The 14292-nt window shown below is 44.0% G+C and overlaps 1 protein-coding gene across 1 annotated transcript in view; it reads left to right on the top strand.

Moving 5' to 3' along the window:
* Positions 1-14292, top strand: part of ELAPOR2 (endosome-lysosome associated apoptosis and autophagy regulator family member 2) — a 101401-nt gene that overhangs the window by 511 nt on the left and 86598 nt on the right. The window contains 1 exon segment of the mRNA XM_085325770.1: positions 2-77. Within this exon segment, the coding sequence (XP_085181896.1) occupies positions 2-77 (76 nt within the window).

Below are 14292 nucleotides of genomic sequence, written 5' to 3'. Positions count from 1 at the left end.
CGGGCCGCTGGCTGCTGGGCTGCTGGCTGCTGTGCTGCGCCCCCGCCGCCGCCCTCCAGCTGCCGCCCTGCCAAGAGGTGAGATCTCCCCGTCGCGGGGCGCAGAGGGGTGTGTGTGTGTATGTGTAGGAGGGGGGCAGATGCGTCCGCGCCCCTCCCCGTGGCGTCGGGCTGCGGCGCAGAGGGAGCCCCCGCCGCCGGTCTCTGCACCCCGCAGCCGGCACGACCCTCTCCCCTCCGGGCAGGCTGGCTCATGCAACACCTCCCCCTTCGCCTCYTCTCCCTCCGAGGCCTGGAAATGCCAGAGCTCACCCCAAAACCGAGGGATTGGCAGGTCGCGCAGGCTCTCGCTGCCCTCCTGAAAGGAGGGAGAGGAGGGGGCTAAAGCCGCCCTGACCCCCCCCCCCGTGTCAGCTGCAGTGTGCTCGCCAGGTGGGAAGAGAAACTTTGAGCATCTCTCCTCCTGTTAACACCGGGAGTCGGAGGGACTCCGGTGCCTGGGGCGCGGGGATCTGGCACTGCCTGAGTTGTGGCTGTGGGACAGAACCACCCAGCCCAGGTGGCCCTGGGGAAGGTGGCTCTGTTGGTCTCCTCCCAGGGTGTCCCTCATCCTTGCTCCTGATGCAGGGACATGCTCCCTGCTACTTCTCTATAGGCGAAACAAAGTCTTTCCTGCATTTTAAATCCTGGAGCGCAGGGGCTATGTACCCCCTTGCTGAGCAGAGGTTGGAGGCTGGGGTGCTGCTCGCGGAAGGAAATACTCTGCAGCCAGGCTGATGGTGATCAGTCCCCCTTCTCCAACCTCACAGAAGATGATGCTCCAGGAGCATGCAGTCGCTTTGGTCTATAAGAGCTTCCTCACTTCGTGTTTTGTTGTTACGCTGTTCAGCATTAAATAATTTGTCTATCCTGAGACTGGGCAGGGGATATGGGGCTGCAACCTAATGATGGGAGCCAGGGCCAAGGGGTCCGGCTCCTGGCTTAGGGGAGATTTGGGGAGCACCTTGGCTTGGTGTGCAGAAACCCCTCTCTCCTCCCTGTGGTGAGAGAGGGGATCACTGACCTGGGAATATTCCCTCTCTCTCCAACCACTGAATCCTTTTTTTTTTTTTTTTTTCCTCTAAGTATTAGAGCTTCAGCAGRAGACTGCAGCATCTGTCTAGTGGGAGAACATTTCCCAGGGAGCTGGGGTGAAATGCGGCATGTCCAGGATGGTGGCAACTTTGGCCATAAGTGAAGGCAGATTTGTATACTTCTCCTGAATGCTGGTCATCCTCAAAGTGGGGGACTTAAGTAGCCACCTGCTTTGAAGTACCTATCTCCTTTTTCAGCTGGTGCCCTACTAGGATGTGACCCATCTTACCTTAGTCTTTGCTTGAAGTTCAAACCAGTGCAGCTGGTTAAAGGCTAAGGAGCTGAATCTTGACAAAAGTATCAGAGTGATATGATCAGGATTACGGGCTGGGCTTTAGGTGCCCAGATTTTCTCCAGAAGCCAACTTCAGTGTCCCTTTGGATCTGGGCCTAGAGTACTTTTCCTTTCTGTTCTAGATGATGGACAACATTAGTTGTTTAAATATTTTAAAGTTTCACTTGCATACTCTTTAAAAGACAGAGATTTCCCTCACTCACATAGTTAAAAAGCTGTTTGTAACCTGTGCTGGTGTGTGTGGGTGCATCCATGCAACAGYGTGTCCCAGGGGATGTAATTCTAAATGGAGAAGGAAAATAAAATTTTAGCTTGCAAAGAAGCAGGGTAGCAGATCAGCTGTTTTGCAGTGAGGAAGAACAAAAGTTGTTAGTTCATGTAAAACATGGCTAATACCTGGCTAATACATGTCACTCTAAATTTCACCATTTGCCATTTTCCAGTCTAAATTGAGTGCTCTGGGTATATAGCTATTAAAATGACAACTCCCATTGTGGCTGACTCCTATCTGAGCAGACTCAGGCTGGGATGAAGACTCGAGATGAAAAAACACAGCCTGTTAAAAGGGTATTATGGTCCTTTGAAGACTGGGTAAAAGTCTTATTGTTTTATATCCAAAAGGCTTGAAAAGCACAACACTTAATGCACTGGAGGYAGTTCATTTTGAATCTGTAGAGGATCTTTCTTTTAGMTGYGTTTCTTTCTTTCTTTTTTCTCTTCTTTTTCCTCCGTCTTGACAGCTTGTTTTTCTGTCTCCTCACGGTTGTGAGAAATGCGCATATCTGCCAGTTTGTGAGATTTCTGCACTGGTACAGCATTTGGAGCAGTGGGATCTCTGGCTATGCCTGAGGCTCCATAGTGCTCTAATAACACAGATMATAAAAATAACAATGTATTGCAATGTCATTTTTCAGGAACCTTTTTGACATTCCTTTTTTTTTTCATCAGGGACTCTAGTAGTTCAGCACAGTGGGTTTGAGAAGAGCATGTCTGTGCTGCAAACCAAATGTGAGAGCAGCTCRAACGAATATTCTCGGGGTGGTTTTTGTGTAGTAAATTTATGTAGTCATAAGTGTTGGCAATAAGGGGGTTTGGTGCTGGCTGTGATGCCTGTTCACACCGTTGCTCTGAGACAGCTGCTGTGGAGATGGAGGTGGGTGCGTCGCCAGGAGATGCCGGCACCCTTTGGGTTTGGGTGGCTGGGGTACCTCAAGGATGCAGAAATTTGGAAGTCCGACTGATGTATCCTGTACTGCTGGTGTCTTCCTAACTCCAGTTAAGCCAGTGGCAGAATTGCCTAGTGGATTCTTGCTACTGATACCAGTGGTGAATGAGGTATCGCAGATGTTTCATGTGTTCCATAAATTATTGACTGGAAATGGAGTTAATGATGCCCAGRGTTTTCCACTGGCATGATAACGTGTTGCACAGTTGCAGTGGAAAGGATGAGCTCGTTCATGCCCATCGCCCTGCCGCTGCAGGGTGCATTTTTATGAAGTCTTACTTTCCAGGGCTTGCCTTGTGCTTTTTCTGAACTTTCCAACTGAATGAGTCTTCTTTGGCTTCCCCTTATAGACTCCCTCAGATCTGAACAGATCTTACTTTTAGGACGTTTTACCTAACACTCAGCCTAAATGAATCTTTTTTTTCATTTTGTTGTTCTTTTCCATCTCTTCTTTTTGCAACGATAAAAAAACATAGTGACTCTTCTCTTACTTCCCCTTCAGACAAATTGTTTGCATTGAGATATATGAAGCATCTGAGCTGCTGGCAAAACTCTTTTCTGTCATATGCTTTTGATTCTCAGTCACTATACAGATTGAGAACAAATGCATATGTTTTGGATACACATAATAAATGTGATTGCATTGCATTGGAGTAGTTTATGCAGTGGGATAGCAGGTAAACCAAACAAAGAATTATAAAATGACTAAGTGAATGGAAAGCATAGTAGTATAACCCTTCTATATATATTTTTTCTTACTAGTGTACTGGAATTCTTCTGGAGAAGGTATAACTGATAGAAATAATTCCTTTGGGTAGTGAAAAAAAATCTTTTTAGAAAATCACTTGCAAGATGAAGCTAAGARTGTTAAGAAGGGAGGTGAAGCATGAACTTGAAAGTGGGTCAGGTACAGTGAATTAAGTGTGTTGAAATAATGTCCATTTTCATTATGAAAAAAGGTAAAAGAGTGAGATATGTCCAAGTATTGTATTAAGTATCTCTGAATAWATTAGTATATTAAGTCAAGATAATACAGTAAGACAAGTAATCTGGGAAATGAGGTGAAATTCCTGTATTTCCCTATGAAGGCTGGAAAGAAGATGCCTGTCAGTGTCGGGAAGGACATTATGTAAGAAAGCTATATAGTCAGCCAACATACCTATCACCAGATACACACTGGCAGGAATAACAGGGATGTCTGCCAGAAGGAATCTGAATGATCTTATACATTCTTATATTTCCCTTATATTTCTGTACCTGCTTGGGAAAAGGGCTGGTGTCATTGACGGTGGCTCAGCAAAGACAGCCCCGTCCTAGGTGTTTATGGTGAAATGTGTTGGGCAGATGAGAAAAGAAAAAAGAAAAAAGATTTATGAGAGTGTTCTTGTGCCTTATCATTAGTACTTGGGAGCCTCGAGTACTGTGTTTGTTCTATAGTGGTTAACAAACATACAGTGACCTCGGCAAAGAAGGTGGTGCTGTCTGGAGAAGACGTGAGTAACTCAGGGGAGGAAGAGAAAGAACATGTATTAATGCAGGGGCCAGAGAAAATGAGTCAAATGCAAGTCCTTAAGATAATGTAGAAATGAAAAAGGCTGTCTGGGCACTTGAAGGGCTAAATGTTATTACTSTTGAAAGGTAAGATATTTTTATTTRTATTTCACTGKAAACAATGTATGGGATTTCTGGGTCTCTGGGACTCATATAGTTTCTRTTGGTCTTAAAATCTCTGAAGGACATTAGCTCATCGCTGTGTTTTGGAAGGAATTCTTCTAAATCAATTCTCTCACTGTCCCTTATTGGTATGCTTTCCCCATGCCTGAAGTATATATGTTGGCTATTTTGGCAATAAAGCAGGAGCTACACTAGCTGCTGGGGTGATCCAGTGTTGTAGCTCTGGTTTTCTAAACAGCCTCGAAGACCTGAAAGACTTCTTAATTTATGAGCCAGTCACCAGAAGGAGCTGTGGAAAGTTTCCTAGACAGATCATATTATTACTAGCTCTTGCTATGTAGACTTGCATTTTAGAGGTGAAATGGGAGAAAAAATAYACAGCTTCCATTTGCCACATTGATGGAGGGTCATAAAGATGAGGAAAGAAGAGCAATAACCATACTATAAAACTGCTGTCAATAAAGTCAGTGAAGTGGGAACAGGTGCACAAAAGGGGAGAAGACAGCCGCCAAGGCATGGGGACTGCCACAGAAAGCATTACCCTGCAGTACGCAGGCGGGAGGTGGGCTGAAACACAGGGGGAGCTGGTGAGGTGTCAGAACTGAACACCTGAGAAGGACGATGGATGCTAGTATGAAAAATGAAAGGTGAACCACGGTTGTAATGACTCCAGGTTAAGAAAATTAGACATGGTGGAAACTACCATAATAGACTATAAACTCAAACGACTAATGTATATTCAGCCAACAAAAGACTACGTTTCTTCCACCACCAAATAGAGCTTGATTGTTGAGGATGAGTATTTGTCATCATAAGGAAATGCATGAGTTTCTTTTTTAGTGTCTTGTAGCTTTTGCAGATGTTAGAGAGGGTGAGTGAGGATATGAGCTTTGCTGAGATTCCCAGCATGTCCGTGAGTGGCACTGGTTGGCAGTATTGGAAAGATGGGTGCTAGGATGGGTGCATGTATTGATCTAGGTTGTCTGCTGCCTCTGCAGGGCCACGTTTTCTACCAGGTGCCAGCTGGAAAAGATTTAGTAGTGTGTTGATTTACGTCAGCTGAGGACCTGGATCAGAAATATGGGACTCACCCCACTTGTGGATGATGGGGAGATGTTATCAGAGCAGGTTTTGCCTATGGATGCAGCAAGTGCTATAGACACCTGCTGAAGGATCAGATACGTAGGAAAAAAAAACAAATAAATGGAGAGAGATAAGATGTAACAGCAAGAAAGGCAACCTAGACACCTTATACTTGTGGTGGGAAAGAAACAGTGTTAGAAGGGTGTCAGGGAACAGGACCCACATGTCTCCCAGATGCTGCCAAGATCTTTCTAGGGGCTGCTACTGCAAAGGTATTTTGCCTCTGTCCAGCATGGCTGTATATTTTATAGATCTTCCATTTGCTTGGAAAAGTGTCTGTCTCTCCCCTCCCCCTAGTAATTATTTTCTAGATGTTATTTTGGGCCTGAAAATCTGTTTAGGTTTTGGTTGCTGGTAATCAAAACATGTTGGTTTACAGTCTTTTGGAAATGAAAATCTGTGTGTATGAAGAAAAGGAATCATTAAAAGCCCTTTTTTGACAGCCTTCCCTTTTCTAACAAAAATACTTTTCATTACAAAATGTCAGCCAGATCTATAACTACCTTGCTTTGCAAGCTGTATGATGATGCTCACCTTTCTCAAAAGCATTGACAGTTCACAGCTGAGTTACCACGCTCTAAGACCTCACTTGCTGCCAAACTGCCAGGTTCCCCAGGTCGGCTGCAGCAATGCCGTCACCGTACGGTGGGGCAGATCACACGCTGATTCGGCTGAAAACTAATTGCTTAAAAAAAAAGAAAAAAGAGAGAATAATTATTGTTAGCTGAATGAACGGGCACATATGACTCACTGTTTCATCTTGGACTGGGGAGGTGGTAGACACAAGGTGGTAGCACAGGATGAGGTGGGGAGATGGGGTCAGCAGGACTGCTCTTTTCAGGGACAAAGCCAGCTTGTGTCAATTTAGGCTAAYCACGAGTCTTTACTCGTCAGTCCAAGATTCTTTAGTTGGTGCTAGGGAACTGTGGATGACTTGTCCCCAGGAAAGCCCTGGGAATAGAAGTAGCACAAGAGCCTTTGGGACTCACCAGGTGTAAAGTTGGTGCCCTCTCTTTTTTAGCTTCAAAATCAGAAAAYTATGGTCAGATAGGGCAAATTTGGATTTGTGTTGAGCAAGGCAGCTGTACTTCATGGTGTAGGAAGAGGAAGAAAATGAGAAGTTTGGGTGTGAAAGGTGCTAAAGAACTAGTCTGTCCTTCTCTGTTCAGCTTCAGATACACAAGTGCCCTCTCTGCAAGGAGAGGGGTATTTGTTGGCTATCAGATGTGCTTTCAATGAAAAAGATCATTTGAGATGACGGGCGGTTCCCARCAAGAAGGTTTCTTTGACAGAGAATTTTACCTGCTACAAAGAGAAGGCAAAAGCCCTTGTGCCAACCCTTGCTGACATGGCAATAACCTCTCTAGTCTATTAGTGTTCTGTGGTAAAGAAATATAACACAAATAATAGAGACAGTTTAAGGTGATATTTGGACATTTTTGGAACAAAGGCCCAAATGCTTAATAAGAACATTATTATTTGGTGGTGAAAATGCTGGAAACTGGGTTGCTTTTCATTTATTTTGATTTCATTCCGTTTTAGAGGTGCAGGTATTTTCCAGAAATAATCCACAGCAAAGTCTCTTGGGAGCTTGGAGGCTCAATGGCTATGCCCACTCTCCGGACTGCCAGAGGAGCAGAGGAAGAGCTTTACACAAGACCCTTGCTCGCCCACATGCACTGCTGTCAGCTCAGCCCTGGCTCTGTTTTGGATTTCTCCAGACAGCCCTTTCAGAAGTATTTACTCAAGAGCAGGTTCAGGCTAAGCAGGAAGAGCCAGTCCAGGATCCTGGACGTATCCCTGGCCCTCTTGTAGTTAGCAAGGTGGATGYAACCTAAAGAACTGTTTTCTTTGCTATCGTTCCCAATATGAGTTACTAATGCTAATTTTATAATCTACTTTGACTTAAAGAAAAAAACTACCATAGCAAAAGAATTAATTTTACCTCTGAGTTTGGAACTGACCTTAGGTTGCTTGGAGTTATTTTTTATAAATGGAATAAGATCAGTAAATTGCAATATATGGGGTAACCAGGCTAGCGGAAGAAGCAATGAGGAATACAAAACCTGAAGGTGGTGATGATCTCTGAGAACAGGGCAAAGAGCCATTAACGTAACTGTGCTACTGGCTTGATAATGATCAATATGCATTTAATAGTAGAGAAATTAGTGTGTAAATTGATTGTACACTCCCAGAAAATGCACTGAATTAGTGACTCTGCACAAGAAACTTGAGAATAAAGATGATTAAGACTTCAGCCGTTGATTCTTAATTTCCCATAGCATTTCTCATGGCATACAAAATCCTTTTGGCTTTTTTCTTACTCTCTGAAGTTTTTCAAAGGAAGATCTTCACACAGACCTGCCGTGTTTTGTACACATGGATGGCTAGCACCATGTCTTTCAAGAGATGTACATCAGGAACGGATGGCTTGTGATTTTCCCAAGCTTTTATATCCATGGCTCCCTCCTGCTGACAGGTCAGCAGTGCTGATCAAATGCTGCTTGTTTCTAGTTTGCTGCTTTTTATCCCTGGCTTTGTGGTTCCTTAAAGTCAATGAAGGAAAAGAAAGTAAGTTTTCCCAAGATAGTTCTTTTCTTCTGTCATTTGTTTGGTTTGATTTCATCCTTTTATTTGTTTTTTAAAAAATCAGATTTTCTTCAGAGGAAGGAAACCAGGCCCTAGTTGGATTGCTTTACACCAGGACTGTATGAAGGGAACATGAGCGTATCTTGGGGGTGCTGGAGGAGACTGCTCATCGAACGGGAGTGGGGAAAGGACTCGGCCTTTTGGCGAGCTGCCTCCCTGCAGACCTGCTGCTCGGCAGGTCGCCGTGCCCTGCAGCTCACTCCAAGCGTCCTGGCGAGTCAGGCAAGGACCGTCTCCCCTGGCGCTGCTCAAATAGCAGCTGAACCCAGCCCAGCTGTCTTTTCTCCCAGAAAAACAGACAGGGTGGCTCTGGCTATTGACGCTGAATACAGGATTCACCAGTACTTTGATTCCTCCCTTGCCGGCGGGAAGCCCGGGGTGCTCGGCATTAGCCTCTGCATGGCATGAGGCAGGAGATCCAGAGGCGTTCCTCAACCCTACACCAAAGCAACGTGTCCTGTTAGTGTCAACGGATCCTTTCAGGCATGCACAGACCACGACTAGTTCAGCGTGTAGCCCTGTGCTCCTAAGGAAATAGTTGTAATCAATGATCAGGTTCTCATTCGCCGTAGCTAAGRGGAGTCTCATGTCTTTCTGCTTTGAGGTATATTTAATGCTTGCCCTATTTTAATGTTTGCTAGCTTCTCTGAAGAATCACCTGCTTTTAGTTCCGGCTTGTAGTTAAAAAAAACCCCAACAAACCCCCCTTCTGGATTGCAGCRTTGTCCATTGTGTTAGTAACCTGCTAATCTCTTGGACTGCTTTGCTAAACGAGGGAAAAGGTTTCCCTAAAGCCACGTCATGTGGTTATGTAGGAATCACAGCTTTCATTGCAAAGGGGGGCGGGGGGAAAGGGTCAGTTTGATGCTTGACTCATGGTTTTGGAAGGCTTTATGTGGCTATTACTGAACATACAACTTGATTAGCAAACTTTGCCATTATTCACCTCTGGCATTTACAATGCAAATAGTCTCCTGATGGCGACCCAGTGGCACTTCATTAGGAAACRTATATTCTGGAAATAAAAGCAAATTACTGGGGTGACAGACTGTCTATGCTGCTAAAGGCAAGAGGCCCAAATAACGGTGGTCTCCTAACTGTCCCTGTTGCCTCGCTGTTAGCATGTTCCTGGCATGGTTTTGACCCATGGCAGCCTGCTTCTACCTTTATTTTATTTAGTGAATTAGACAGTAAAGACCAGTGGAAGGAGCTTTGTCGCGGTTACTGTATCTGGGTACAGTTACTCGGATACCTACCACATGAGAAGGGTACATAGCATCCTTGTAGTTCATTAGGGCAGCAGAAAATCAGTGTGAACTATATATTCGAAGTTAGGCATCTAGTCCAGTCTCCATGTCTAGCTGCCAGTGAAGTGGCAGTCATCCTTCAAGTGCGATTTTTCCATCCTTCTCCATTGACTACTGGGCGTCTCTGACTTGTATGAGCTCGACACCTACYTTTTAGCTCTCAAAAGTAAAACCAAAGGAATCTGCACCCAGCAGCGGAGTTAATTTCTGCTGAAACCTGGCTAAAATGAGTGGAATCCCATTAGCTGTGACATGAGCCGCGCGCTCGCTTCTGCCAGTGGAAACTGCTGTCTGTGCTGTGTATGGGATTAAGTCATGTAAACTTATCTCTAGTAAACAGGTTGTAACATMCTGGAGCTGCTTGTCGAACGGGCTAGGCCTGCGTCTGGACTTGCTTTCGCARGGTGAGGAGGTGGGCGGCTGATTGCCCCAGCCCCGTTGCCCCAGCCCGCTCCGGCGCCAGGGACGCTTGTCGCTCCAGGCACGGGCCGAAGTTCAGCCGAAGCGGCTTTTCTCTCCATCGCTCGCTTGGCTCGGGCTGTCTCGGGTGGTTAGCTTGTCCTCGGCTTTATTTATTGGCTATTCTTGCAGTGGAAACGTACTCTGYGGGCTTGGAGGCGGCCCAAGAGGGAAACATTGGATGAAGCTTCCTCATAAGAATATACAGCACCGTATTCTTCTTGTCAGGCTGCGATTTAAGGTCTTTCTTTGTATGGTGGAYGGGGTGTTTTCAGCCCTGTAGTGTGGTTTAGGTCTCACAGAGGTGCTGTCCAGAGGTTGCAAGCTGGGCAGACATTACTGAACTCAGTGTCTCCAAAATAACCTCCCTCTGATATTGCAGGTGTCATCATTTTTATCCCCCCTCCCCCCTTTCTTTTTTTAGCAAAAAATGGGACGTCTACAAAGTGTTCAGCAGTCCCTCAAGTTTCCTAAAGTTCGTTAACAATCAAGATTCTCCTAARAGTTTTTTTTTCCTAAGAAAAACCTTATGTGCTATGGATAACTTTTTTTTTTTCCCCCTGTTTGAAAATATTCAGCCATCTGGTCAAAAAACAAACAAAATGCTATGTGATACTGGCAGCAAAGCATACRCTGCAAAACAACTTGTCTGCTAAGCAAGCGTCCACAGCCTATCTGCAGTCTGGTGGGGGGTTCTCTTTTTTTCTTTCTTTCTTTTTTTTTTGTCCTCCTCCCTCCCATACCTCCCTTTTTTTAATATTTGTAAAAATCTGGATCTTGTCATGATCTTCAGTCTTAACTAATCTCAGCCRGTAAAAATATTTCTGTTTTTACTTTTTACTCTGAGGATTAATTAGTGAAAGAAGCACATCTCGTCCTCATTATCAGCCTCCTTGGGTTTGCAGCATTACCTGCATGGACGACAACGTAAGCTTTGCTTGCAGGCAGGTTTTTGGTCAATGTAACCACTTCRATTAAAAATCTATCTTGAGGCAGCTGCATCAGCTTAACTCCTAGCTCAAATCAAGTGCATTGATACAGAAGTGACTAATACCAGTAACTCTCATCCCACTTCTTTCTGGGACTATACGTACTAGCAGAGGAACCTTTGTTTTGGGGTAATTTGGGGTAATTCTTTCCACATTGAAGGTTCGTTTCCRTGCGCCGCTGCCTAGTTGTAACTCAAGTGCAGCCTCAGAGGGAGCTGGAAAGTGAAACTCTGGGCGCGGAAGCCAGACGGGCTTATCAGTCCCTGTTGCTTGAGCAAGGTACACGCCAAAAATACACAAAACTGTGCAAATAACGACACGGAAATCAGGGCTGGGCTTCACTGCCGTCACCTGCTGCAGCCAAGCATCCAGCTGATGGTTCTTAATATTGCAACATCYCTCTCCTGAGAGAGAAAAGGAAATATGAAATAAATGTATTTAGAAGGAAACTGTAGAGGAGGTGGCAGGGCATAAAAATGATACAACATCAGGTGGGTGAACWTCATCCAGACTTTCCTCTAATAACAGCATTGTTCCTTTTCTAATATTTTTCTGCTACCTGGTGCCGCATGAAAAACTCTCAGACCTAATAGACGCTGATAACCCACAGCAGAAGGGCAATAGCTGAAGCTTTGCAAAATGCTCATGTTTGTGCCCAGTTTAAAGCACATGAATAATTCCACTCCAGTTTTAAATCCAAGCCTCATTTAAAATGAAGTTTATGCTTAAATACTTTGCTGGATTAAGGTCAGAGAATTCTGCAAACTGCAGTAAGTCAGCACTCTGAAATAACAGTGCTATACTATTACATTCAAACCATCTAATTCCAGTAACCTGAAGATTTTCCTTTAGATGCAGTGTTTAAAAAATGCATTTGCTAATGTAGTTTAAAAATATTTACATCTTAAGTCAGTCCAATATTAATTTCATGCTCTTTTTTGAGTCTTCATAAAAAAAATCCTTTTACACTGTATACATTCAGCAGACTCTTAAAGACTAACTCATGATGTCCTTTTATATGCTTTATAAAATTTAATTTGTGCAGCAGATTGGACAGGATGTTGCTGTGGGACTCTGTTATTGGAGAGGAAATGCAGTGAAACAGGCTACATTGATTCCTAAAATGATTAAATCTGGCAATGGTTCAGGTCCTCACTGGATTAAAGAGGACAACCTGTAGAACTGTATTACTTTTACACTGCTCCGCACAAATGTGTTGTGAGTCAGGCAATAATGAGATGGGCAGTTTCGTAATAGTTTGTGAACCAAATCCTTGGAGATTTGATACTAAAACTGCCAGAGTTAAACTTTGTTCAGAGCACTTGCTGAATGAAWGAGTGAACATATGGAAGGAAACGCACAGGCTTTAAAAAATGCCAGAAAAATGTTTATGTTGCCCCAAATGGTTCACTCAGATTGGAGTAGCCTCATAAATAAATAGGCTATAATATTTATTTTAACATTTGCTCCATCTGTCTTATTTTTCTTAAGTGCCTGGAGAGATTTTTTCCCACTGAAATTGTCAGCTCAAGTCCTCATCCTGGTGTAAACTGTTACCTTGTTCTGTTGTTTTACATCTAATGGAGTTATAGGCCAGTGACTGCACCTTCTCCAGAGGGCCCAAAGTAAGTACATTGCTGTATCCTTTATTTTGAGAAGATAAGAAAGGGCCCAAACTTATGACATATCTTTCCTCAGATACAGAAAAGTTGTGAAGGGCTTTACCAGCTGTGTGTGACAAGAAGGGAGTTCACTTGGGTGATGCTTAAGGAGCTGCTGAACTCGGGCACAGCTTTGATATAAAGGTTTGGAAGGAGGGCAAGGGACAGAAAGAGGAAAGAAAAAGTCGACTGGCGGAAAGGAAAGCTGCGTGTACAAGGGCAGCTTAGGGGAAGTCTGCAGATGATCTGTAGAAGAGAGGTCTCCTGGAGAGGTCTCTCCTGATGCTGGTGCCAAAATCCTGTCACTAGTCTTGGAGCAGTTGAGTCGTCTTGTTAGTCTCCATCTAAGGTCTTGCCCTGTGCAGTCTGGAGCCTCCCCATGGCTTTGATTCTTTCACAGACAAAAGCTCAGCTTTTTTTTTCCTCAGGTTTTTATACATCTGATGTAATGCTGCCAGTACTTTAGCTAGTTGTCATCTTGGGATTTGCTTTGGGGCTTTTAAATAGTTATAGCCTGAACTCTTCATATGCAGATTACCCTCTGAAGAGGCAGCAGTCAGAAACTTCTTTGCTCAAGAAAACAGAACACTCTATATCTGTTTGCCAGTTTTAAGCCTTGAATAACTGAGGATAAAACATCAAGATTGAAAAGATGGAGCAATGAATAAAATCCAGTATTTTAAAAGTCATRATTAGAACTGTGATCACATCCAGTATTGTCAGGCCTCCTCAGTTGTAATAACCCTGTAGCTTTGATTAAGAGGCCTAACCACATTTGCAGTGAAGTGTGCACCTTGTTCTTGGAGAATACTTTGGTTTATTACATGATGCTGGCACRTGCACCTTAGAGTGTGCTTTACTGAGATCCGGTGGGTGGCTTTATCTAACGTACATATGCACGCGGTGTGGTCTGCCTAAGGCATACCGTACAGTTGATGTTTGTGAGTATTAGGCCCTAAAATTTACTTTCCTCAAAGCAATAGCAAATTTGTGTGTATAGAAGTAATCTTTTGTGAATAGATGTCTGCAGACATGTCTGAAGTTGCTCTGCTCATGTGGTAGAGAGTGGGCAAGGGGCACCCATGTAGATGAGGATGTCTGTCCTAATGGCATGTTGGCATGTGGGGCTATGCCTGACCACAGTGTCCTTGCGGATCATCTTCCACCTCTGCCTGGAGCTTTCCTTGCCATAAGGAAGGCAGATGAGTGTTTTTGTGTAGATAGTCTTCAGTAGGCCTTCAGTAAACAATATCCTATGGCTCATGGCTAAAGCACACTTGGCAACTCCTTGTGAATGCAGCATACAGAGTTGAAGTGTGATCGTTTTCTTTGCAAGAATGCTGACTTGCTTTAACACTTGAATGCTAGTACTCAAACAACAGGACATGAGGATGTAGCAAGTTTCCTTCTTTATAGCTCTGTATCTAGAAATCTATGACAGTGGGTGAGTGTAAATAGTTTTGTATCAAGAGCATGAGGCATTACACCTCTTTCATGGAGATATAAGAGTGGATATGGGGAGGATTCGCAGTATTTAAGAATGGAAATGTCTGAGCTGTGGATAGAGCATTTAAATATTGATTGTTAAGAGTGTAACCCATTAATTCTACATTTGATGGGCTTGTATGGGATCATCAATATTGGCAGTGAATCTGRCAGTTCTTGCTTAAGTCTAAAATCTGTATTAACACTTGATCTTTCAAACCAGTAGGACTTTTTCTCTGACTTCAATATTACAGATTTAAGCCCTGAGAGTCT

Source organism: Rhea americana, unplaced genomic scaffold (assembly GCF_003343005.1).
Source record: "Rhea americana isolate MKP2758 unplaced genomic scaffold, rheAme1 scaffold_1, whole genome shotgun sequence".
Taxonomy (NCBI): domain Eukaryota; kingdom Metazoa; phylum Chordata; class Aves; order Rheiformes; family Rheidae; genus Rhea; species Rhea americana.
This window is presented reverse-complemented; position numbering and strand designations above follow the sequence as displayed.